General features: G+C 44.3%; 1 protein-coding gene across 2 annotated transcripts in view; it reads right to left on the bottom strand.

Annotated features, from left to right (window-relative positions):
• Positions 1–402: 402 nt before the first annotated feature.
• LOC138663600 (oocyte zinc finger protein XlCOF22-like) overlaps positions 403–26,221 on the bottom strand; it is a 107,335-nt gene continuing 81,516 nt past the window's right edge. For both annotated transcript variants that reach the window (XM_069749862.1, XM_069749863.1), the window contains one exon: positions 403–1,831. In XM_069749862.1, the coding sequence (XP_069605963.1) occupies positions 633–1,831 (1,199 nt within the window). In that variant the 3' untranslated portion in view covers positions 403–632. The remainder of the gene's footprint in view (positions 1,832–26,221) is intronic.

Raw genomic sequence — 26,221 nt, 5'->3', positions numbered from 1 at the left:
GGACTCATGTGAGGTTGTAAAATCACGCGAGCCCTGAGCTGGCATCACTGTCCCTTTCTTTGTACAAATCGAGCAATAAGAGGAAGTCTAAGAGCAGCCACAGTAGGCCTGGCTTACTTTTGATATTCAATACATGAGAAGGCGGGGACTTTGAAGCTGACAGTGACTGAGCTTAGGGCTCATTTCATGTAAGAACCTCACGTGAGCCCCGGGAACGTGAGTCCCAACTCTGCTGGAGGGGCATCGGCATGGGAGCTTAGTATGAGTGTTTTTATTTTATTGAGAGCCAACAAGAGGAATGACAAGAGATTGTCCAAGTAATGGAACACCCATTTAAGAAAATTAAATTTTCGGTTAAAACATTTCCAACATTCTGAACAAGAAAAATGTTTCTCCCCTGTGTGACTTCTCTGATGTTTATTAAGAGTTGATTTCCATGTAAAACATTTCCCACATTAAGAACATGAAAAAGGCTTTTTCCCTGTGTGACTGCTCTGTTGACTAAGAAGAGATAATTTCTTAGCAAAACATTTTTCACATTTTGAACAGGAAAAAGGCTTCTATACAGTGTGTATTCTCTGGTGGCTTTTAAGATGTGATTTCCTGTGAAAATATTTCCCACATTCTGAACATTAAAAAGGCTTTTCCCCTGTGTGGGTTCTCTGGTGACTAAGAAGAGATGATTTATTCAAAAAAACACTTCCCACATTCTGAAGATGAAAAAGGCTTCTCTCCCTTGTGTGAATTCTCTGGTGCTTACCGAAATCTGATTTACGGTTAAAACATTTCCCACATTCTGGACAGGAAAAAGGCTTCTTCTCTGTGTGGGTTCTCTGGTGTTTAACCAAATCTGATTTCTGGCTAAAACATATCCCACACTCTGAACAGGAAAAAGGCGTGTTCCCTGTGTGAGTTCTTTGGTGTTTAACAAGATTACATTTCTGACTGAAACATTTCCCACATTCTGAACAGGAAAAAGGCTTCTCCCCTGTGTGGGTTCTCTGGTGCCTAACAAAATCTGATTTCTGGTTATAACATTTCCCACATTCTAAACATGAAAAAGGCTTCTCCCCTGTGTGAATTCTCTGGTGCTTACCCAAATCTGATTTATGGTTAAAACATTTCCCACATTCTGGACAGGAAAAAGGCTTCTCCCCTGTGTGAATTCTCTGGTGTGTAACCAAATATGATTTCTGGTTATAACATTTCCCACATTCTAAACATGAAAAAGGCTTCTCCCCTGTGTGAATTATCTGGTGCTTAGCCAAATCTGATTTATGGTTAAAACATTTCCCACATTCTGAACAGGAAAAAGGCTTGTTCCCTGTGTGAGTTCTTTGGTGTTTAACAAGATTACATTTCTGATTGAAACATTTCCCACATTCTGAACAGGAAAAAGGCTTCTCCCCTGTGTGGGTTCTCTGGTGCTTACCCAAATCTGATTTATGGTTAAAACATTTCCCACATTCTGAACAGGAAAAAGGCTTTTCCCCTGTGTGGGTTCTCTGGTGCCTAACAAAACCTGATTTCTGGTTATAACATTTCCCACACTTGGAACAAGAAAATCTATTCTCCACTGTGTGAATTTTTTGATGTTTAACAAAGTACTTTTTAATGATTATTTTGTGACTTTGATTTTCCTTAGTAGTTGGTAATGAATGAGAAGATTGGATCTGTTTCAAACAATCAGATGACAGATCTTTGTTGTGAAGGGAAGATGATAAATCTGGAGCAATGGCATTCACTTCAGTTGTATCCTGTGGGATTTCCAGATCATCCGATTTAAAAATTGAGGATGTAAGCTGTCGCTTGGATCTCCTGGTACAGTTATCTGCAAAGAATAAAATAAATCATGATTTTTGAATAAAAAGTCCTTGAATTTTTTTTTTTTTAACATTTATACTTAAACCGCTATTAAAAATGGCAAATTATGTAAAAATATTGAATTATTCCCATAGATAATGACAGTTCACAGTGTAATAGAAACCCAAACATGAAATTAAAAGCCATACATTGTTATGTAGGCGAAAATAATACCAATAAAAACTTCTACTTATCCCACAAAAAGTAAGTCCCCACTCAGATCCATCATCTGTCAATAGAAAAACAGAGGTTTCCACATTATTAGTGGCTAAATGGCTCTTGAAAAGTAATATGGCTTCCATAAACCAATCCAGAAACATCTGCTCTCCCAAAGTCAAATCTCCCTCTCGCTTTTGAGCTTTGCAGTGTGCCCAAACCACATTTAGCATCCATGTATTTGGCATTACTATCGTGAGACAAACCCACTTAATTTATGGAGTGTGTGTCCTGGAGAACAATCAAGGCATTATGTGTTGGGCAATAAAATGGCATATGTGCAATTTTCACTCTTCAATATCCACTGTGTGCTAATTTCTAGAAAATGGTCTTTGGAGTCAAAACAGTCACTACTCCTATAGGTTAATTAAATGAAAGTTATAATTTCCGAAATGGAGTCACTTTATGGGGATTTCTACTGCTCTGGTTTTCTGCCATTTACTTGTGTTAGGGCTTTTAAAAATGCTGTGTCCGATCTCATCAGGGGTCTGCTCCCGTGATGTCTGCTTCTGTTTCCAGGTGCGGCCTTATTTATTCTACAGTAGTAATAGATATAGCGTGCACTCTGTCAGAGAATTGGGGTGCAGGTGTAATGGACCAAATGGTCTCGTAAATAACCAAATATAAATTTCACCGCACTCTCAAAGGGAATATGATGCCAAATTATTAAAAATTTTATTCAATGTGTTCAGGGAGCATAACAGAATATTTCAAAAAAGTGATAAGAGACGTTTCGGCTCCACCAGAGCCTTCATCATACTCGCTTGTTCAGAGAGTTTTTAGAGCATATAGGGAGAATAGGGATAAGGATCCCGGTGATGCTATGTTTGCGTAGTGCACAGGCGTATTTGCGCAACGTTGGGACAACTTTAAATCTGGATAAAGGAGGAAGGTAGCGGCGCTCCCGTGCCTAGCTGCAATCACCGCAGCTAGGCACGTGAGCGCCGCTACCTTCCTCCTTTATTCAGATTTAAAGTTGTCCCAACGTTGCGCAAATACGCCTGGGCACTACGCAGGTGAAATTTATATTTGGTTATTTATTCTACAGGCAGCTATTATGATGGAGACGTAGGAACTAGAAGGTTTGGGCAGCGTAGGCTCTGTCCAGCCACTGAGATTGGGGTGCCTGGGACCTGTAATACCATCTAGTCTGGCAGTATGAGTTTGTGTGCTGTCTGTTATGACCTGGTGGTTAAGAGGCCACACTGATATGACCTGGTGGCTAAAACGCAACATGGAGCGAGCTCTGAGAAGGTGGTATCTCTACTGACCGCAGTCCCTAATCCTAACAACAACACTAGAAATAGCCGTGGGATGTTCCTGACTCTCCCTAGACACCGCTTCACAGCCTAAGAAATAACTACCCCTAAAGAAGGAAATAGAAAGCTATCTTGCCTCAGAGAAAACCCCCAAAAGGAAAGATAGCCCCCCACAAATATTGACTGTGAATGGAGAGGGAAATGACGTACACAGAAATGAAATCAGAATTCAGCAAAGGAGGCCAATACTAAACTAGATAGACAGAGAGAAAAGGATACTGTGCGGTCAGTATAAAAAACTACAAAATCCACGCAGAGTTTACAAAAATGAACTCCACACCGACTCATGGTGTGGAGGGGCAAATCTGCTTTCCCAGAGCTTCCAGCTAGCCTGAATAAGACATAGTGACAAGCTGGACAAAAAGAGACATATTTGCAAAGCAATAGAGTCCAAACAAATGGACAAACAAAAACTAGCAAAAACTTATCTTTTGCAGACAAGGACTGGCCATATGAAAATTCCAAGGAGAGAACCAAATCCAACCAAGAACATTGACAGCAGGCATGGACTAAAGCCCAGAGCAGGTTTAAATAACAAACCCAGGCAAGGCGATTAGTGAAGGCAGCTGCTACAGCTACCTAAAGGAGCAGCAGTTCCACTCGAAACCACCAGAGGGAGCCCAAGGGCAGAACCCACAAAAATACCATTAGCAACCACAGGAGGGAGCTCCAGAACGGAATTCACAACAGTACCCCCCCGTTGAGGAGGGGTCACCGAACCCTCACCAGAGCTCCCAGGCCAATCAGGACGAGCCAAATGGAAAGCACGATCCAAATCGGCAGCATGAACATCGGAGGCAACAACCCAAGAATTACCCTCCTGGCCATAACCCTTCCACTTGACCAGATACTGAAGCTTCCGCCTCGAAAAACGAGAATCCAAAATCTTCTCCACCACATATTCCAATTCCCCCTCAACCAACACCGGAGCAGGAGGATCAACGGAGGGAACCATAGGTACCACATATCTCCGCAACAAGGATCTATGGAACACATTATGAATGGAAAAGGAAGTTGGAAGGGCCAAACGAAAAGACACTGGATTGAAAATTTCAGAAATCTTATAAGGCCCAATAAAGCGAGGCTTGGACTTAGGGGAAGAAACCTTCATAGGAACATGACGAGAAGACAACCAGACCAAATCACCAACACGAAGCCGGGGACCAACACACCGACGACGGTTAGCAAAACGCTGAGCCTTTTCCTGAGACAACGTCAAATTGTCCACCACTTGAGTCCAAATTTGCTGCAACCTGTCCACCACGGAATCCACACCAGGACAGTCAGAAGGCTCAAGCTGCCCTGAAGAAAAACGAGGATGAAAACCAAAGTTACAAAAGAAAGGCCAAACCAAGGTAGCAGAACTAGCCCGATTATTAAGGGCAAACTCGGCCAACGGCAAAAAGGTCACCCAATCATCCTGATCAGCAGACACGAAGCATCTCAACTAGGTTTCCAGGGTCTGATTGGTTCGCTCCATTTGGCCATTTGTCTGAGGATGGAATGCTGAAGAAAAAGACAAATCAATGCCCATTCTAGCACAAAAGGACCGCCAAAACCTAGAAATGAACTGGGAACCTCTGTCAGACACAATATTCTCTGGACTACCATGCAAACGAACCACATGCTGAAAAAATAATGGAACCAAATCAGAGGAGGAAGGCAAGTTAGGCAACAGCACCAAATGGACCATCTTAGAAAACCGGTCACAAACCACCCAGATGACAGACATCTTCTGAGAGACAGGAAGATCAGAAATAAAATCCATGGAAATATGCGTCCAGGGCCTCTCAGGAATAGGCAAAGGCAAAAGCAACCCGCTGGCACGGGAACAGCAAGGCTTAGCCCGAGCACAGGTCCCACAGGACTGCACAAACGAACGCACATCCCGCGACAAGGAAGGCCACCAAAAGGACCTAGCCACCAAATCTCTGGTACCGAAAATCCCAGGGTGACCAGCCAACACCGAACAATGAACCTCAGAAATTACCCTACTAGTCCATATATCAGGAACAAACAATTTCTCCACAGGACAGCGGTCAGGTTTATCAGCCTGAAACTCCTGAAGTACCCACCACAAATCAGGGGAGATGGCAGAAAGAATCACCCCCTCCTTGAGGATCCCAGGCGGCTCAAGAACTCCCGGAGAATCAGGCAAAAAACTCCTAGAAAGGGCATCAGCCTTCAGATTCTTAGAACCCGGAATATACGAGACCACAAAATCAAAACGTGAAAAAAACAGAGAACACCGAGCCTGTCTAGGATTCAACCGCTTAGCAGACTCGAGGTAAATCAGATTCTTGTGATCAGTCAAGACCACCACGCGATGCTTGGCTCCCTCAAGCCAATGTCGCCACTCCTCAAATGCCCACTTCATAGCCAACAACTCCCGATTGCCGACATCATAATTACGCTCAGCAGGCGAAAACTTTCTGGAGAAGAAAGCACACGGTTTCATCAAAGAGCCATCAGAATTTCTCTGAGACAAAACGGCCCCTGCCCCAATCTCAGAAGCATCAACCTCAACCTGAAAAGGGAGAGAAACATCTGGCTGACGCAACACAGGGGCAGAAGTAAAACGACGTTTAAGCTCCTCAAAGGCCTCAACAGCCGCAGAGGACCAATTCACCACATCAGCGCCCTTCCTCGTCAAATCGGTCAGAGGCTTCACCACACTAGAAAAATTAGCAATAAAGCGGCGATAAAAATTGGCAAAGCCCAAAAATTTCTGAAGGCTCTTTACAGATGTAGGTTGAGTCCAATCATGAATGGCCTGGACTTTAACAGGGTCCATTTCAATAGCCGAGGGGGAAAAAATGAAACCCAAAAAAGAAACCTTCTGAACTCCAAAGAGGCACTTAGACCCCTTCACAAACAACGCATTAGCACGAAGGACCTGAAATACCATCCTAACCTGCTTTACATGAGACTCCCAATCATCGGAGAAAACCAAAATATCATCCAAATACACAATCATGAATTTATCCAGATAATTCCGGAAGATATCATGCATAAAGGACTGAAATACCGATGGAGCATTAGAGAGCCCGAATGGCATCACAAGATATTCAAAATGGCCTTCGGGCGTATTAAATGCTGTTTTCCATTCATCACCTTGTTTAATACGCACGAGATTATACGCCCCTCGAAGGTCGATTTTAGTGAACCAACTGGCACCCTTAATCCGAGCAAACAAATGAGAAAGTAAAGGTAAAGGGTACTGGAATTTGACAGTGATCTTATTGAGAAGGCGATAATCTATACAGGGTCTCAAGGAGCCATCCTTCTTGGCAACAAACAAAAATCCCGCTCCCAACGGTGACGAAGACGGGCGAATATGCCCCTTCTCCAAGGACTCCTTTACATAACTCCGCATAGCGGCATGCTCTGGCACAGACAGATTGAAAAGTCGGCCCTTAGGGAACTTACAGCCAGGAATCAAATTAATGGCACAATCGCAGTCCCTATGAGGAGGCAGAGAACTGGACTTGGGCTCATCAAATACATCCTGGAAATCCGACAAAAACTCAGGAACTTCAGAAGAAGGGGACGAGGAAATGGACATCAAAGGAATATCACTATGTATCCCCTGACAACCCCAACCAGTTACAGACACAGATCTCCAATCCAGCACTGGGTTATGTACCTGTAACCATGGAAAACCCAGCACAACAACATCATGCAAATTATGCAACACCAAAACGTGAATATTTTCCTGATGTGCTGGAGCCATGTACATGGTTAACTGAGTCCAATACTGAGGTTTATTCTTGGCCAATGGCGTAGCATCAATCCCCCTTAAGGGAATAGGACTCTGCAAAGGCTCCAAGGAAAAACCACAGCGCTTGGCAAATTCTAAGTCCATTAAGTTCAGGGCAGCGCCAGAATCCACAAATGCCATAACAGAGAAGGACGACAATGAGCAAATCAGGGTAACAGACAAGAGAAATTTAGGCTGTACAGTACTAATGGTAACAGACCCAGGAACCCTCCTAGTACGCTTAGGACAATCAGAAATAGCATAAGCAGAATCACCACAGTAAAAACACAGGCCATTCTGACGTCTGAATTTCTGTCTTTCTGCTCTAGTCAAAATCCTATCACATTGCATAGAGTCAGGACTTTGCTCAGAGGACACTGCCATATGGTGCACCACCTTGCGCTCACGCAAGCGCCGATCAATCTGAATGGCTAGAGACATAGATTCGCTCAAACCGGTAGGCGTAGGAAAGCCCACCATAACATCTTTAAGGGTTTCAGAAAGACCTTTTCTGAAAATAGCAGCCAGAGCCTCTTCATTCCACTTAGTGAGCACAGACCATTTTCTAAATTTCTGGCAGTATAACTCTGCCGCTTCTTGACCCTGACACAGGGCCAACAGTGTTTTCTCAGCATGCTCTACTGAGTTAGGTTCGTCATACAACAATCCGAGCGCTTGAAAAAATGCATCCACACTCAACAATGCCGGATCCCCTGTTTCAAGAGCAAAAGCCCAGTCTTGAGGATCACCACGCAGTAAGGATATGATGATTTTTACTTGCTGAATGGGATCACCAGAAGAACGGGGTTTCAAAGCAAAAAACAATTTGTAGCTATTTTTAAAGTTCAAAAACTTGGATCTGTCCCCAAAAAACAAATCAGGAGTAGGAATTCTAGGCTCTAGAGCCGGAGTCTGGACAATATAATCTTGGATACTCTGGACTCTTGCAGCAAGTTGATCCACATGAGAAAACAAACTCTGAACCTCCATACCAGAGCATATATCCAGCACCACCCCAGATATCAAGAGGAAAAAAAAGACAGAACAGAGCACAGAAAAAAACTGGTTCACAACTTTCTTTTCCTTCTTTTGAGATGCATTTAATTCATTTTGGGCCTGCTGTACTGTTATGACCTGGTGGTTAAGAGGCCACACTGATATGACCTGGTGGCTAAAACGCAACATGGAGCGAGCTCTGAGAAGGTGGTATCTCTACTGACCGCAGTCCCTAATCCTAACAACAACACTAGAAATAGCCGTGGGATGTTCCTGACTCTCCCTAGACACCTCTTCACAGCCTAAGAAATAACTACCCCTAAAGAAGGAAATAGAAAGCTATCTTGCCTCAGAGAAAACCCCTAAAAGGAAAGATAGCCCCCCACAAATATTGACTGTGAATGGAGAGGGAAATGACGTACACAGAAATGAAATCAGAATTCAGCAAAGGAGGCCAATACTAAACTAGATAGACAGAGAGAAAAGGATACTGTGCGGTCAGTATAAAAAACTACAAAATCCACGCAGAGTTTACAAAAATGAACTCCACACCGACTCACGGTGTGGAGGGGCAAATCTGCTTTCCCAGAGCTTCCAGCTAGCCTGAATAACACATAGTGACAAGCTGGACAAAAAGAGACATATTTGCAAAGCAATAGAGTCCAAACAAATGGACAAACAAAAACTAGCAAAAACTTATCTTTTGCAGACAAGGACTGGCCATATGAAAATTCCAAGGAGAGAACCAAATCCAACTAAGTACATTGACAGCAGGCATGGACTAAAGCCCAGAGCAGGTTTAAATAACAAACCCAGGCAAGGCGATTAGTGAAGGCAGCTGCTACAGCTACCTAAAGGAGCAGCAATTCCACTCGAAACCACCAGAGGGAGCCCAAGGGCAGAACTCACAAAAATACCATTAGCAACCACAGGAGGGAGCTCCAGAACGGAATTCACAACAGCTGTCCAGCTGAAATAATCTGCTCCCTACTTCAGCCAACTGGAAAGTACCACACAATACTAAAGCTCAATGCATATTGATGGAAGCTGCTGGACACAATCTTGTTCTCCTCTAGTTCAGTCCTCTATGCTCAGCTCCAGACTTGGGTATTTGTTTCCTGTTGGGATCCTGAACTGTTTAATGACTAATCTTGTAATCTTTTGATTTGGTATTTTCTCTTCCCTCCTGAATCTAACCCGGCTACCTGATTAATTTTCTTGCCACCTCACACCACAAAACAGAAGGTAACACCATGGCCCAAGCCTAGGGGGTCTCTGCGTTAATCCAGATCCATGTAAAGCGTTTAAAAAGTAATGAGCAAGACAATCTCTGGGATCTCAAAACGGGGTACATAGTGCCAAGCTTGTTCATGGTGGCCATCTTCTTTTGAGCTGCCAGGTGACCAAGAACAGTGTCCCCCTAAAGTCCATTTGTTCCTTATTATCCTTTGTGAACAATTCCAAAGTTATCATCACATAAAGTGACAAAAGTCAGATTTGAAAAAAATGGGACCTGAGGAAAATTGTTAAATCAGAGTATTTTGGGAACTAACTACTATAATCTAAGACAATAACACATCTACTGAAATGATCAAACTCAACAGTCTTCAGTAGTAAAAAATGAGTACCTTGTGGTGAAACCTCTCTGGGGTAATTAGAGTATGTGGCTCGGTGGCTCTTGGCAATCTAAACCCGTAAGGGCCAATATTCTCTGTCAATAGTTTCAAGAAGAAATATTAGACATTTTGAAAAAACTTTTTATAATATTGCAGAGCTGAGTTGTCTTAAATTTAGATCTCAGGCATTTGGAAGAGGAGACCTTTAAAAAAAAAAAAAAAATACAAGGAGTTCCAGACTCCTAAAAGTGATGCAGGCCGATTCCACGACAATCAAACTATCACACAATATGAGCTCACAAATAAAGACATTGCGTAAAAAAAAAACATGTTACATCCCCAACAACATCGTATATGTATGAGGAGAAAACTCCAACACTAAATCAGAGCTAGACTCATTTATAGTGGACCATTGGCGCTACTATGAGTTCTAACCAAAAAAATGTAGAGAAAGTATTAGTGCTCCTCATTTCAGGAGAGAATGTTCATGCATGACATGGACCTGGCATACTACTTATACACACTAAGTAGCGAAAATAAAGGCATTGCTCAGACACCTCCTTACTGGGGAGGGAGCTTTACATACCTGATGCCTCCCAGCTATTGGCTGGGGGCATTTCCAAAGTGCAAGCGCTGCCTCTTTAAGAATCGGACAATGAATATGTCTATGGCCCTACTGGGAGGAGGGAGAAAGACCACACAGTGACGCTGGCATTGGCATTACATTAACCACCCTCTTATCCGCAGAAGAAGTGGGGTATGAATATTCTCCTTGAACTCCCACGAACTCTCTTCGGGGCCACTTGCTCTTCAGTCCACAAGGAAAAAGGTTTCACCTTCTTCAAGGCCAGGATGCTTCTCACCACCAAGACATCATCAGAGCAGACTGAAGCAGGCGTAGTACCAGTATCGTTGAACTTCAAAATCTGAACCTGCCTGGCATGTCCAGTCACCATCTTGGAAGAATCAAAGACAAGTTGGGGTTCTTACCCCTGATCGCTGGATAGGAAAGACCTGAAAAGCGCATCAGCCTTGATGTTCTTGTCACATGGCCAAATGGGAATCGAAGATACCCTCTCTGAGTCCATCTTCAAACCGGTGTCCATGAAGATAAGTCCTCGAGTCAGTAAGGATCCCAGGAGCAGGTCTATGGAACAATCGTAGGGTCTGTGACGAGGTAATGTCTCTGTTTCCGTCTCATCAGTGACATCAGCGCAAAACCAGTCGGTTGTCAGATGGCAGTATTGGCGGAGAAGATGGCTTCATCAGCAGCCGAATTGAACCACAGGGACCAGACACTTCTCGTGACACGACTGTCCTTAACTAAGCACATCACCAGAGATCCAGTATAAATTGTGTTCATAAGTTTATAGCCACAGAAGATCCAAGAGAAGTGGATGAAATAGACCAAACAGCAGATAGAAGGCGATCTTCTCTGTATGCAACATTCCTATCCGGAGTTCTACTTGCTCAATAACTACTTGAACAGCTTTGGATAGGGCCTGTCCCTCAACTGACGAATTCAAAGGACTCTGGAGGCGACAGACGGGAATCTGATACCAATCTATCACGGCTTGCTGCAAGAAATTTCCCGATGAAGCAGTCACAGCTGTTTCCACAAACTGGAAGCCTCCGCATGATGCAGATACAATCAAAGTCAATGGTGAAGAAGTACTACTCTCGCCTAGGGTGGCCTCTCTTACAAATCTTAGACTTTGGAGTTTTTCAGACTTCTCAGTACTAAAATGAATGAAATGTTCAGCGTTCCCACAGCAGCAGCATAATCCCTTGGCATGACTGTGTTCCAAATGCTGCTAAGCCAGCTTAATATGAGTGACCTGCATATGTTCAGAGAAGATAAGTGTTTCAGAAGGCTGGGGAAAGAGCGGTCTCTGAAAGAAAAGAGTCAGCTGTAACAGGTTCCTCTCATGCGTCAGCTCTCTGATCCATTCCTGGAACCTGAGGTTGATCCTTATTGCCAGGGAAATAATGTTGTCTAGAGTAGCAGGGATATCTCGACCAAACAGTTTATCCTTATTCCTTCTGGATGAACCCTCCCAGAATGCGGCTACCAAAGCTTTTCATTTCAACCAAGTTGGGAAGACAGTGTGAAGTACCAGAGGGCATAGCGGCTTACACACAGAATGTCACGGATGTGTCAGGTGTGACAGTCAGTCACTTTGGATTCGGCTGTAAAAGGTCATTGCACTTAGCACTGCAGGCACCTTCTGGATCTTGCATCTCTGCTGTGGAGTGATATCCTTCTCCCTTTAAGGCTATGTTCACACCTTGCGTCGGGTCCCTGCGGGTTCTCCCGCAGCGGATTTGATAAATCTGCAGGGCAAAACAACTGCGGTTCTCCCTGCAGATTTATCGCGGTTTGTTCCGCGTTTTCCACTGCGGGTTTCCGCCTATACTATTGATGCTGCATATGCAGCAATATGCAGCATCAATAGTAATGTTAAAAATAATAAAAATTGGTTATACTCACCCTCTGACGTCCCGATCCCTCGGCGCTGCACCCGGCGGTCCGGTTCCAGAGTTGCTGTGCGAGAAGGACCCTTCGTGACGTCACGGTCATGTGACCGCGACGTCACCGCAGGTCCTGGTCGCACAGCAACTCTGACCGGACAGCCGCGTGCAGCGCCCAGGAGCTCCGGACATCAGAGGGTGAGTATAACCAGATTTTTTATTTTTTAACCCCAAATATGGTTCCCAGGGCCTGGAGGAGAGTCTCCTCTCCTCCACCCCGGGTACCACCCGCACATTATCCGCTTACTTCCCGCAACGTGGGCACAGCCCCATGCGGGAAGTAAGCGGTTCAATGTATTCCTATGGGTGCAGAATCGCAGCGATTCTGCACAAAGAAGTGACATGCTGCGGGTTGTAAACCGCTGCGTTCCCGCGCGGTTTTTCCCGCAGCATGTGCACAGCGGTTTGCGGTTTCCATAGGGTTTACATGTTACTGTAAACGCTATGGAAACTGCTGCGGACCCGCAGCATCAAAATCGCGGCGGTTCCGCGGTAAAAACCGCTAAGTGTGAATATAGCCTAAGACCTAGCGGTGATCTCCACCATCTGCTGCTTATTAACACACCCTTGATGAATGCTTAAGTACCTTTAGTCGCTTCTGCAAGTCACTGGTGATAGTTCTATTTCCCTCTGGTTGGAAATACTAGTAGTTGACTAGTTTCTTCTTGGCGTTCTCTTGGAAGGATAGTTGGCATGATCTATTTGGTGTCTTCTCAAGCTCAGTGTATTCCCTTGTTTGTTTACCTTGTCTTTAGTTGTAGTGGGGGCTGACTAGTGATTACTCTGTCCCCTCACTGTCAAGAGCCTATTGCTAGGGGCAGTCAGGGATTAAGCCCCTGCTCGGAGATAGGTGCAGAACCTATTTAGGGACGTTAGGGGAGACATGGTGTAGTCAGATCTGCCTAGGTGTCTTCACTTTCCCCATTCCTAGTGTTTGGGCCTCCTCACCCCCTTTGTTGTGAGTTCTGTTTTTGGGCTCCCTCTGGTGGTTACTGATGGTACTGGGTGACTTGTGTTCTCTGCGGTCTCTGGTGTCCACCTGTTCCATCAGGTTATGGGAGTTTCCTATTTAACCTGGCTGTTTTGTCATTTCCTCGCCGGCTATCAATGTAATCAGCGTGTCTTTTTACCTCTGCTACCTGCGTCTGTTATCTTCAGGACAAGCTAAGTTTTGATTTTCCTGTTCCACGTTTTGCTTAATTTTTGTCTTAGTCCAGCTTGCAGATATGTGATTCCTTGCTGCTGGTTGCTCTAGTGGGCTGAAATTACTCCTCATGTTCCATGAGTTGGCACATGAGTTCAAGTAATTTCAGGATGGTTTTTTGAAGGGTTTTTCGCTGACCGCGCAGTTCACTTTTGTATCCTCTGCTATCTAGCTTTAGCGGGCCTCATTTTTGCTGATTCTATTTTTCATAACTACGTATGTGCTTTCCTCTCATTTCACCGTTATTACATGTGGGGGGCTGCTATTTCTGTGGGGTGTTTCTCTGGAGGCAAGTGAGGTCTGTGTTTCTTCTAATAGGGGAAGTTAATCCTTCGGCTGGCGCGAGATGTCTAGGAATCATCGTAGGCACGTTCCCCGGCTACTGCTAGTTGTGTGTTTAGGTTCAGGATCGCGGTCAGCTCAGGTTCCATCACCCTAGAGCTTGTTTTGTTTTTGTGCTTGTCCTTTTGTGATCCCCTGCCATTGGGATCATGACAGTATAGCCGGCCCGAAAAAATTGGTCATCGTTTTGGCTGAAGTAGGAGGAAAAGTAGTCTGAGGAAGTTTTTTTTTTTTTTTCCCCTCCTCAGTGTTTGCTGCCTAGCCTTAATTGCAGCTTGGCTGCTTCTTTCCTCCTCTTAATCCTTGAATGGCTCTGACCTCAGCTGTTTATCATGGACATCCAGAGTTTGGCTTCCAGCCTGAATAATCTTGCTGCTAAGGTTCAAAATATACAAGATTTTGTTGTACATACTCCTATGTCTGAACCTAGAATTCCTATCCCAGAGTTATTTTCTGGAGATAGATCTAGTTTTCTGAATTTTAGGAACAATTGCAAGTTGTTTCTTTCCTTGAAATCTCGCTCCTCTGGAGACCCTGCTCAGCAGGTCAAGATTGTTATATCTTTCCTGCGGGGTGACCCTCAGAATTGGGCATTTGCATTGGCACCAGGGGATCCTGCGTTGCTCAATGTGGATGCGTTTTTTCAGGCATTGGGTTTGCTCTATGAGGAACCTAACCTAGAGATTCAGGCTGAAAAAGCTTTATTGGCTCTCTCTCAGGGGCAAGATGAAGCAGAAATATATTGTCAGAAATTTCGGAAATGGTCGGTGCTTACTCAGTGGAATGAGTGCGCTCTGGCTGCAAAATTCAGAGATGGCCTTTCTGAGGCCATTAAAGATGTTATGGTGGGGTTCCCGGCGCCTACAGGTCTGAATGAGTCCATGACTATGGCTATTCAGATTGATCGGCGTTTACGGGAGCGCAAACCTGTGCACCATTTGGCGGTGTCTTCTGAACAGGCACCTGAGATAATGCAATGTGATAGAATTCAGTCCAGAAGTGAACGGCAAAATTATAGGCGGAAAAATGGATTGTGTTTTTATTGTGGTGATTCAGCTCATGTTATATCAGCATGCTCTAAACGCACAAAAAAGGTTGATAAGTCTGTTGCCATTGGTACTTTACAGTCTAAGTTCATTCTGTCTGTGACTCTGATTTGTTCATTATCAGCCATTTCCGTCGATGCCTATGTGGATTCAGGCGCTGCCCTGAGTCTTATGGATTGGTCATTTGCCAATCGCTGTGGGTTTAGTCTGGAACCTCTGGAAGTTCCTATTCCTTTGAAAGGAATTGACTCTACACCTTTGGCTATGAATAAACCTCAGTACTGGACACAAGTGACCATGCGTATGACTCCCGTTCATCAGGAGGTGATTCGCTTCCTGGTACTGTATAATTTACATGATGTCTTAGTGCTTGATCTGCCATGGTTACAAACTCATAACCCAGTCCTGGACTGGAAAACAATGTCTGTGTTAAGCTGGGGATGTCAGGGGGTTCATGATGATGCATCTCCGATTTCTATCGCTTCATCTACTCCTTCTGAGGTTCCGGTATTTTTGTCTGATTATCGGGAGGTTTTTGAGGAGCCTAAGCTCAGTTCGCTTCCTCCTCACAGGGATTGCGATTGTGCTATAGATTTGATTCCTGGCAGTAAATTCCCTAAAGGTCGTTTGTTCAATCTGTCAGTGCCAGAGCATACTGCTATGCGGAATTATGTTAAAGAGTCCTTGGAAAAGGGACATATCCGTCCATCTTCGTCCCCTTTGGGAGCAGGTTTTTTTTTCGTGGCCAAAAAAGATGGTTCCTTGAGGCCTTGCATAGATTATCGTCTTTTGAATAAGATTACAGTCAAATATCAGTATCCTTTGCCATTGTTGACTGATTTGTTCGCTCGCATTAAGGGGGCTAAATGGTTCACTAAGATTGATCTTCGGGGTGCGTATAATCTTGTGCGGATAAGGCAGGGTGATGAGTGGAAAACCGCATTTAATACGCCTGAGGGCCATTTCGAGTATATGGTGATGCCTTTTGGACTTTCTAATGCTCCTTCTGTCTTCCAGTCTTTTATGCACGATATTTTCCGTGAATATCTGGATAAATTTATTATCGTGTATTTGGATGATGTTTTGGTTTTTTCTGATGACTGGGAGTCTCATGTTCAGCAGGTCAGGAAGGTGTTTCAGGTCCTGCGGGCCAATTCTTTGTTTGTAAAGGGTTCTAAATGTCTCTTTGGAGTCCAGAAGATTTCTTTTTTGGGGTATATTTTTTCCCCTTCTACTATTGAGATGGATCCCGTCAAGGTACAGGCTATTTGTGACTGGACGCAGCCTACATCTCTTAAGAGTCTACAGAAGTTCTTGGGCTTTGCTAATTTTTATCGTCGCTTCATAACTAATTTTTCTAGTGTTGTTAAGCCTTTCACGGATTTGACTAAGAAGGGTGCTGATGTTACTGATTGGTCTCCTGTGGCTGTGGAGGCCTTTCACGAACTTAAGCGCCGGTTTTCTTCTGCTCCTGTGTTGCGTCAGCCAGATACGTCGCTTCCTTTTCAGGTTGAGGTTGATGCTTCCGAGATCGGAGCGGGGGCGGTTTTGTCACAGAGAAGCTCCGATGGCTCAGTGATGAAGCCATGTGCGTTCTTTTCTAGAAAATTTTCGCCCGCTGAACGGAATTATGATGTTGGTAATCGGGAGCTTTTGGCCATGAAGTGGGCATTTGAGGAGTGGCGTCATTGGCTTGAGGGTGCTAGACATCGTGTGGTGGTCTTGACTGATCACAAAAATCTGATGTACCTTGAGTCTGCCAAGCGTCTGAATCCTAGACAGGCTCGTTGGTCACTGTTTTTCTCCCGTTTCAATTTTGTGGTTTCATACCTGCCAGGTTCAAAGAATGTGAAGGCGGATGCTCTTTCTAGGAGTTTTGTGCCTGACTCCCCTGGAAATTCTGAGCCCACTGGTATCCTTAGGGATGGGGTGATTTTGTCGGCTGTCTCCCCAGACTTGCGACGTGCTTTGCAGGAGTTTCAGGCGGATAAACCTGATCGTTGTCCGCCGGAAAGACTGTTTGTTCCGGATAATTGGACCAGTAGAGTCATCTCCGAGGTCCATTCTTCTGTGTTGGCAGGTCATCCTGGAATATTTGGTACTAGAGACTTGGTGGCCAGGTCTTTTTGGTGGCCTTCCTTGTCGAGGGATGTGCGTTCTTTCGTGCAGTCTTGTGGAGTTTGCGCTCGGGCTAAGCCTTGCTGTTCTCGGGCCAGTGGATTGTTGTCACCTTTGCCTATCCCGAAGAGGCCTTGGATGCACATTTCCATGGACTTTATTTCGGATCTCCCGGTCTCTCAAAAAATGTCCGTCATATGGGTTGTGTGTGACCGCTTTTCTAAGATGGTTCATCTGGTACCCTTGCCTAAGTTACCTTCCTCCTCTGAGTTGGTCCCTCTGTTTTTTCAAAACGTGGTCCGTTTGCATGGCATTCCGGAGAACATCGTTTCTGACAGGGGATCCCAGTTTGTGTCTAGATTTTGGCGGACGTTCTGTGCTAAGATGGGCATTGATTTGTCCTTTTCGTCTGCATTCCATCCCCAGACGAATGGCCAGACGGAACGAACTAATCAGACTTTAGAAACTTATTTAAGGTGTTTTGTTTCTGCTGATCAAGATGACTGGGTTTCCTTTTTGCCGCTTGCCGAGTTTGCCCTTAATAATCGGGCTAGTTCTGCTACCTTGGTTTCTCCTTTCTTTTGTAATTCGGGGTTTCATCCTCGTTTTTCCTCTGGTCAGGTGGAGTCTTCTGATTGTCCTGGAGTGGACATGGTGGTGGATAGGTTGCATCAGATTTGGAGTCATGTGGTGGACAATTTGAAGTTGTCCCAGGAGAGGGCTCAGCAGTTTGCTAATCGCCGTCGCCACGTGGGTCCTCGACTTCTTATTGGGGACTTGGTGTGGTTGTCTTCTCGTTTTGTTCCTATGAAGGTCTCTTCTCCTAAGTTCAAGCCTCGGTTCATCGGTCCCTATAGGATCTTGGAAATTCTTAACCCTGTGTCGTTTCGTTTGGATCTCCCGGCATCGTTTGCTATTCATAATGTGTTCCATCGGTCGTTGTTGCGGAAGTATGAGGTACCTGTTGTTCCTTCGCTTGAGCCTCCTGCTCCGGTGCTGGTGGAGGGTGAATTGGAGTATGTTGTGGAGAAGATCTTGGATTCTCGTGTTTCCAGACGGAAACTCCAGTATTTGGTCAAGTGGAAGGGTTATGGTCAGGAGGATAATTCTTGGGTGATTGCCTCTGATGTTCATGCTGCCAATTTGGTCCGTGCTTTTCATAGGGCTCATCCTGGTCGCCCTGGTGGTTCTCGTGAGGGTTCGGTGACCCCTCCTCAAGGGGGGGGTACTGTTGTGAGTTCTGTTTTTGGGCTCCCTCTGGTGGTTACTGATGGTACTGGGTGACTTGTGTTCTCTGCGGTCTCTGGTGTCCACCTGTTCCATCAGGTTATGGGAGTTTCCTATTTAACCTGGCTGTTTTGTCATTTCCTCGCCGGCTATCAATGTAATCAGCGTGTCTTTTTACCTCTGCTACCTGCGTCTGTTATCTTCAGGACAAGCTAAGTTTTGATTTTCCTGTTCCACGTTTTGCTTAATTTTTGTCTTAGTCCAGCTTGCAGATATGTGATTCCTTGCTGCTGGTTGCTCTAGTGGGCTGAAATTACTCCTCATGTTCCATGAGTTGGCACATGAGTTCAAGTAATTTCAGGATGGTTTTTTGAAGGGTTTTTCGCTGACCGCGCAGTTCACTTTTGTATCCTCTGCTATCTAGCTTTAGCGGGCCTCATTTTTGCTGATTCTATTTTTCATAACTACGTATGTGCTTTCCTCTCATTTCACCGTTATTACATGTGGGGGGCTGCTATTTCTGTGGGGTGTTTCTCTGGAGGCAAGTGAGGTCTGTGTTTCTTCTAATAGGGGAAGTTAATCCTTCGGCTGGCGCAAGACGTCTAGGAATCATCGTAGGCACGTTCCCCGGCTACTGCTAGTTGTGTGTTTAGGTTCAGGATCGCGGTCAGCTCAGGTTCCATCACCCTAGAGCTTGTTTTGTTTTTGTGCTAGTCCTTTTGTGATCCCCTGCCATTGGGATCATGACACTCCTTCCCGTTGTTGTGCACCTAACTTCTCAGTCACCCAGCGTGACATTATCACCGACCGTACACATTTATTAGAAAACAAAAAAACTGACACTTTTTTTCTGTGTTTTTTTCTTTTTCTGGATTCATGGATACTGTTTCTGTGCTGGCGGAGCAGCTGCAGAGGTTTTCACAGGAAGTGACTGACCTGCGTTCTGAGGATCAGTAACAATGGCAGCAGCTTTAGACTGGGGGCTTTAGCCCTTATCTATGATGATCCTAACTGCATTTCCTTGGCTGAATCCAGGCTGCGTCGCCTTCAGCAGGGGAATTGTTCAGTGGAGACTTAAAAAGAGTTCTGAATTCCACAGGTGGGCAACAGATACCAAATGGAATGACCCAGCTCATAGAAGCCAATTTTGTCAAGGCCTTACAGAAAGGTTGAAAGATGCTTTGGCAGAGTACGAAACTCCAGAGTCCTTGGAGGCTGCCATGTCATTGGCTATACGTGTGGACAGACGCCTTTGGGATAGATGGGACAGACCCCATTCTCCAGAGCCCTCTTTCCAGGACAATACTCCTGTGTCATGGGGAACGGTTTGGGGGTGAACCAGTACTTGTGGAGTTAGAGGAACCTATGCAGTTAGGAGGTGCTTCTGCGTCATATGTCTTCCCTGAGATTCACAAGAAAAAGGGCATGTGTTTCTTTTATGGGAGAAAGGGACAATTTCTTTGGGCCTGTCCTTTGATACCTAAGCTAAAAAAGACTTGATTAACCCTTGGGAGTCTGGAGTTGGATAATCAAGGGTACGCTCATCATCAACCTGTAATTCTCGGTTTGTCCTGACAGCAGAGGTGGTGCTAGAGAGCAGGACTGAATTTCTGTGTTTGGAGACAGTGGAGCTGGAGTCAGGATGGATGATGCTGAGTGTGCTAGAACTCATGGGCATGCTTGCTCTACCTTAGCTAAGCTCATTCCTATTTACACCATCAACTTAGCGCCATTTGCACAGAGAGCTTTGACACAGACTATTCATAACATAAGACTAAAGGTGGGGTTTTTGCATTATGAGGTAGTTTCTTGTTATGTCCTGGAGGGTCTCCCCACTCCAATTGTACTAGGTTTACCCTGGTTGGTGAAACATAATCCAATAGTGGATTGGCAATCCAGAGAAATGGTGGAATGGGGAGATTTCTGCCATGAGAACTGCGTAAACATTTCCCTTTCTGCAGTATCTACAGGGACCTTACCTCTGTGTTTTTGTCTGGTTTTGAGGACGTATTTTGTGAGAAAGGGTGTCAGGATTTGCCTTTCCGTGCATAAGACTGTTCTATTAACCTGACTCCAGGACTATTAACTACCCATGTCCGGACTGTACAGTCTTTCCGACCCTGAGAGACAAGCCATGAAATATTTTATTGCGGTGAGTCTTGAAAAGGGACATATCAGACCTTCATCTTCGACCGTGGTGGCAGAGTTCTTTTTCTTGAAGACGAAAAATAGCTATCTCCGTCCCAGTTTAGATTTCTGGGAATTAAATCTAATTACTATCTGAGATCCATATTCTCTTCCTCTGATTCCTGATTTATTCAACCAGGTTGTGGGAGCTAAGGTTTTCTCCAAGTTGGTTTTAAGGGGGCCTATAACCTGGTAAAAATGAGGGAAGGGGATGAATGGAAAACTGCATTCAATATCCCTGAAGAACATTTCGAGAGCCTGGTTATGCCTTTCGGTCTGACTAATGCACGGGCAGTGTTCCAGCATTTCATAAATTATATTTTCCATCATTTGGTGGGCAGGTTTGTGGTGGTCTATCTGGATGATATTTTGGTTTATTCACCTGATTAGGTGACACATCAGAGGCATGTAAAACAGGTGCTTCAGACATTAAGGGATAACCAGCTTTATGCCAAACTAGAGATCATTGGCTCGCTCTTCTGATTTGCATCTCAAAAACATTTCTAGAATTCGCCCTTTTCTTACTTTCGACTCTACAAAAACTCTTACTGTTTCACTTATTCATTCCCGTCTGGACTATTGTAACTCTCTACTAATCGGCCTCCCTCTTACCAAACTCTCCCCGCTCCAATCTGTCCTGAATGCTGCAGCCAGGATCATATTCCTCACCAACCATTACACCGATGCCTCTACCTTGTGCCAGTCATTACACTGGTTACCCATCCACTCAAGAATCCAGTACAAAACTACTACCCTCATCCACAAAGCACTCCATGGCTCAGCACCACCCTACATCTCCTCCTTGGCCTCAGTCTACCACCCTACCCGTGCTCTCCGTTCTGCTAATGACCTGAGGTTAGCTTCCTCAATAATCAGAACCTCCCACTCCCATCTCCAAGACTTTTCATGTGCTTCGCCAGTTCTTTGGAATGCACTACCCAGGTTAATACGATTAATCCCCAATCCCAACAGTTTTAAGCGTGCCCTAATAATGCATTTGTTCAGACTGGCCTACCGCCTCAACGCATTAACCTAACTATCCTAGTGTGGCCCATTCATATAAGTTAAACCAAAATCAGGTTCCTCGCATCATGTTCTCATACACTTTATGCAGTTAATAGCCCTGTGTGTCTGTACTGTTACATACTTAAGACTGTTAACTGGTTCATGCAGCTTTACATGAGCACTCGATCCTTACACTATGGCTGGTCCGAACAACGAAAGAAATTGTTACCATCCACCTCTCGAGTCTCCCCTTTTTCCTCTTAGTTTGTAAGCTTGCGAGCAGGGCCCTAACTCCTCTTGGTATCTATTTTGAACTGTGATTTTTCTTATGCTGTAATGTCTATTGTCTGTACAAATCCCCTCTATAACTTGTAAAGCGCTGCGGAATTTGTTGGCGCTATATAAATAAAATTATTATTATTATTATTATATATATTGGCTGGCAGGAAACGCTCGCCAGGTCCAGACCTAAGTGTGAATGACTTTGTGTGGTTGTTAACCAGGAATATCAAGTTGAAGATCCCTTCCTGAAGCTGGGACCTAGGTTTATTGGTCCCTATAAAATAATCTCTGTCATTAACCCTGCAGCTTTTCTTCATGAGTAACCTCAAGCTCATAAAATCCACAATGTGTTCCACAGGTCTCTGGTCAAGAAATATGCTGAACTTCTTGAGTCCTTTCTCCTGTCGCCCCCAATCCTTATTTTTAGGATAATTTGGAGTCCCAAATTTAGATTCTTGATTCCTGTCTTGTGTGTTGTTCCCTGCAGTACTTGGTGCACTGGAGGGGTTATGGTCCAGAAGAGAGAATATGGGTTTCTGCATCAGAGGTGAATGCCCCTAGGCTGGTTCGTTAGTTCCATGCCTCTCATCCTGAGAAACCAGGTCCTGAGTGTCCAGAGGCCACTTGCACAAAGGGGGTACCGTTGTGAGGGTGATCCCTTAAAGTGAGATCTATATGATTGCTTGTACCTGACCAAATTTAAGCTGAGTGCGCACTTAAGAGGCCAAAGAATGTATCAAATACACAGAGACTGATCCACACTCCTCTCTTAGCCAAAGATGGCACACAACTGAAACTTTATTTTCAGGACAAAGAACCATTCTACAGGCAGGAAATGGGTGTTGCACAACTTCTGATCAGCTAGTGTAACTTTATGATTGGTCCATTCCAACTCCACTTCCATATATGGTATTCAGTTCAATGTCCAGTGACTTCATCACATTTCAAAAATTCCTACCAAGATGCTGCTCAGGACGCCATCTTGCTACCCCATATCTGAACTGACTTATATAGGTTTAATAATTGATTTCATTAGCCATTCTCTCCTTCACACTGTCACGGATGTGTAGGACCTAGCAGTGATTTTCACCGTCAGCTGCTGATTAGCACACCCTTTGCTGGATGTTTAAATACCTTAGCCGCTTCAGTAAGTGATAGTTCCATTTCCCTCTGTCCAGTTGAAAGTACTAGTAGTGGACTAGTTCCTTCTTGGCGTTCTCTTGGAAGGATAGCTGGCGTGATCTCTTTGGTGTCTTCTCAAGCTAAGTGTATTTCCTTGTTTGTTTACCTTATTTGTCGTTAGTTGTGGTGGGGGAAGACTAGTTCTCATACCATACCATCCCTATCCAGGGCCTTTCGCTTGGGGCAGTCAGGGATTAGGCTCCGGCGATAGGTACGGAACCTTTTAGGGATGTTAGGGGAGACAGGGTGTATTCAGATTTGCCTATTGGTCTCCACTTCCCCCTTTCCTCATGTTTGGGCCTCCCCACCCTCTTCTCATTGTTGTGCACTTGGCTTCTCAGTCACCCAGTGTGACTCAGAACTCACTGACGAAGTTTGAGAAGAGAAGTTGAAAGGATGATACATGACCCAGTACATCAAATTCTTTATGGAAGGCTACCAGAAAGACTTGCAGGTCCAAGATCATAGGGTTCCCTCTCCTACAAGGGGGTGATCCACGCTAGGGCCACTCCTGCTATTTGAGACATTAGCAATCCCATTTTAGCCAGATCAGGGGGAAACTAATGGGCCAATAGTTCATAGTGCATCATGCACTGGTTTAGGAACCTACAGCACTGCTTAGGATTCCCTTTGTAACGTGACGAAGCAGAGCAAACAGACGAGAATTAGCTCCAGGAGCATAAGTTCCAGACTGAGTAGTCACGGCACCAGTTGCTGCAATTTGGGCTGGAGTGGATGAAGCAGCCGACTTCAGGGTTTCCAAATGAGTATTTACTGTAGGCAGATAGGACAGAATCTTTCTTTGCTCATCTCTCTGACAAGACATCTCTTGGTATAACGCTGAATGCTAAGAGACATTGGGATTTGAAGGATTCATGGCATGAGCAAACTATTACATACAGTACAGACCAAAAGTTTGGACACCTTCTCATTTAAAGATTTTTCTGATTTTTCTGTATTTTCATGACTGTGAAAACTGTACATTCACACTGAAGGCATCAAAACTATGAATTAACACATGTGGAATTATATACTTACCAAAAAAGTGTGAAACAACTGAAATTATGTCTTATATTCTAGGTTCTTCAAAGTAGCCACCTTTTGCTTTGATGACTGCTTTGCACACTCTTGGCATTCTCTTAATGAGTTTCAAGAGGTAGTCACTGGGAATGGTCTTCCAACAATCTTGAAGGAGTTCACAGAGATGCTTAGCACTTGTTGGCCCTTTTGCCTTCACTGTGCGGTCCAGCTCACCCCAAACCATCTCGACTGGGTTCATGTCTGGTGACTGTGGAGGCCAGGTCATCTGGAGTAGCATCCCATCACTCTCCTTCTTGGTCAAATAGCCCTTACACAGCCTGGAGATGTGTTTGGGGTCATTGTCCTGTTGAAAAATAAATGATGGTTCAACTAAACGCAAACCGGATGGAATAGCATGCTGCTGCAAGATGCTGTGGTAGCCATGCTTGTTCAGTATGCCTTCAATTTTGAATAAATCCCCAACAGTGTCACCAGCAAAGCACCCCCACACCATCACACCTCCTCCTCCTTCACGGTGGGAACCAGTCATGTAGAGTCCATCCGTTCACCTTTTCTGCATCGCACAAAGACACGGTGGTTGGAACCAAAGATTTCAAATTTGGACTCATCAGACCAAAGCACAGATTTCCACTGGTCTAATGTCCATTCCTTGTGTTCTTTAGCTCAAACAAATCTCTTCTGCTTGTTGCCTGTCCTTAGCAGTGGTTTCCTAGCAGCTATTTTACCATGAAGGTCTGCTGCACAACGTCTCCTCTTAAAAGTTGTTGTAAAGATGTGTCTGCTGCTAGAACTCTGTGTGGCATTGACATGGTCTCTAATTTGAGCTGCTGTTAACCTGCGATTTCTGAGGCTGGTGACTCAGATAAACTTATCATCAGAAGCAGAGGTGACTCTTGGTTTTCCTTTCCTGGGGCTGTCCTCATGGTAACCAATTTCTTTGCAGAACTTGATGGTTTTTGCCATTGCACTTGTGGACACTTTCAAAGTTTTCCCAATTTTTCGGACTGACTGACCTTCATTTCTTAAAGTAATGATGGCCACACATTTTTCTTTACTTAGCTGCTTTTTTCTTGCCATAATACAAATTCTAACAGTCTATTCAGTAGGACAATCAGCTGTGTATCCACCAGACTTCTGCTCAACACAACTGATGGTCCCAACCCCACTTATAAGGCAAGAAATCCCCCTTATTAAACCTGACAGGGCACACCTGTGAAGTGAAAACCATTTCCGGTGACTACCTCTTGAAGCTCATCAAGAGAATGCCAAGAGTGTGCAAAGCATTTATCAAAGCAAAGGGTGGCTACTTTGAAGAACCTAGAATATAAGACATATTTTCAGTTGTTTCACACTTTTTTGTTAAGTATATAAATCCACATGTGTTAATTAATAGTTTTGATGCCTTCAGTGTGAATTTACAATTTTCATAGTCATGAAAATACAGAATAATCTTTAAATGAGAAGGTGTGTCCAAACTTTTGGTCTGTACTGTACATTGCCGATTGGCCGGGACGTTGAGCATGTTGACGTCTTTGCCTGCAGGAGGGAGAAGGACCACACTTGGACGTCAGAATTGCCAGTACAAACGAAATAACATCATTACCCTCCGCTTTCTCTTAGAGCAGGGGTGGGGACCCTCAGACCCCAAGGCCATTTACGGCCCTCAATTACCTTTTATCAGGCCTCAGAGCAGATTCTCAGGGACCGCATTCTTGGGCAATGAGCTGTATTTTGATTGTCACAAGCTCATTAGTTTCTTCTTGCTGTTAGCACACACATGCTGTGTTCACTACTGAACACTGAAGGGCATGCAATGAAAGATTACGTCCTTAACCCCTTAGTGACCGAGCCAAATTTTTTAAATCTGGCCAGTGTCACTTTATGTGGTAATAACTCTGCAACGCTTCAACAAATCCCAGTGATTTTGAGATTGTTTTTTCGTGACACAATATACTTTATGATAATGGTGAATTTTGTTCAACATTTTTTGTGTTTATTTATAAAAAATATCAAAAATTTGAGAAAAATGTTAAAAAATTAGCAATTTTCTAAATTTGAATGATTATCCCTTTAATCCAGATAGTCATACAACAGCAAACCATTAATAAATAACATTTCCCACATGTCTGCTTTACATCAGCACCATTTGTAAAATGGTATTTTATTTTGTTAGCATTTTAGGAGGTTTAAAAATGTAGCAGCAATTTTTCATTTTTTCAAAGAAATTTACAAAATTTATTTTTTTAGGGACTTATCCATGTTTGAAGTGACTTTAGGGGTCCCAT

This window comes from Ranitomeya imitator, chromosome 2 (genome assembly GCF_032444005.1).
Source record: "Ranitomeya imitator isolate aRanImi1 chromosome 2, aRanImi1.pri, whole genome shotgun sequence".
Lineage (NCBI taxonomy): Eukaryota > Metazoa > Chordata > Amphibia > Anura > Dendrobatidae > Ranitomeya > Ranitomeya imitator.
The sequence above is the reverse complement of the archived record's forward strand: the minus strand, read 5'-3'. Positions and strand labels throughout refer to the sequence as shown.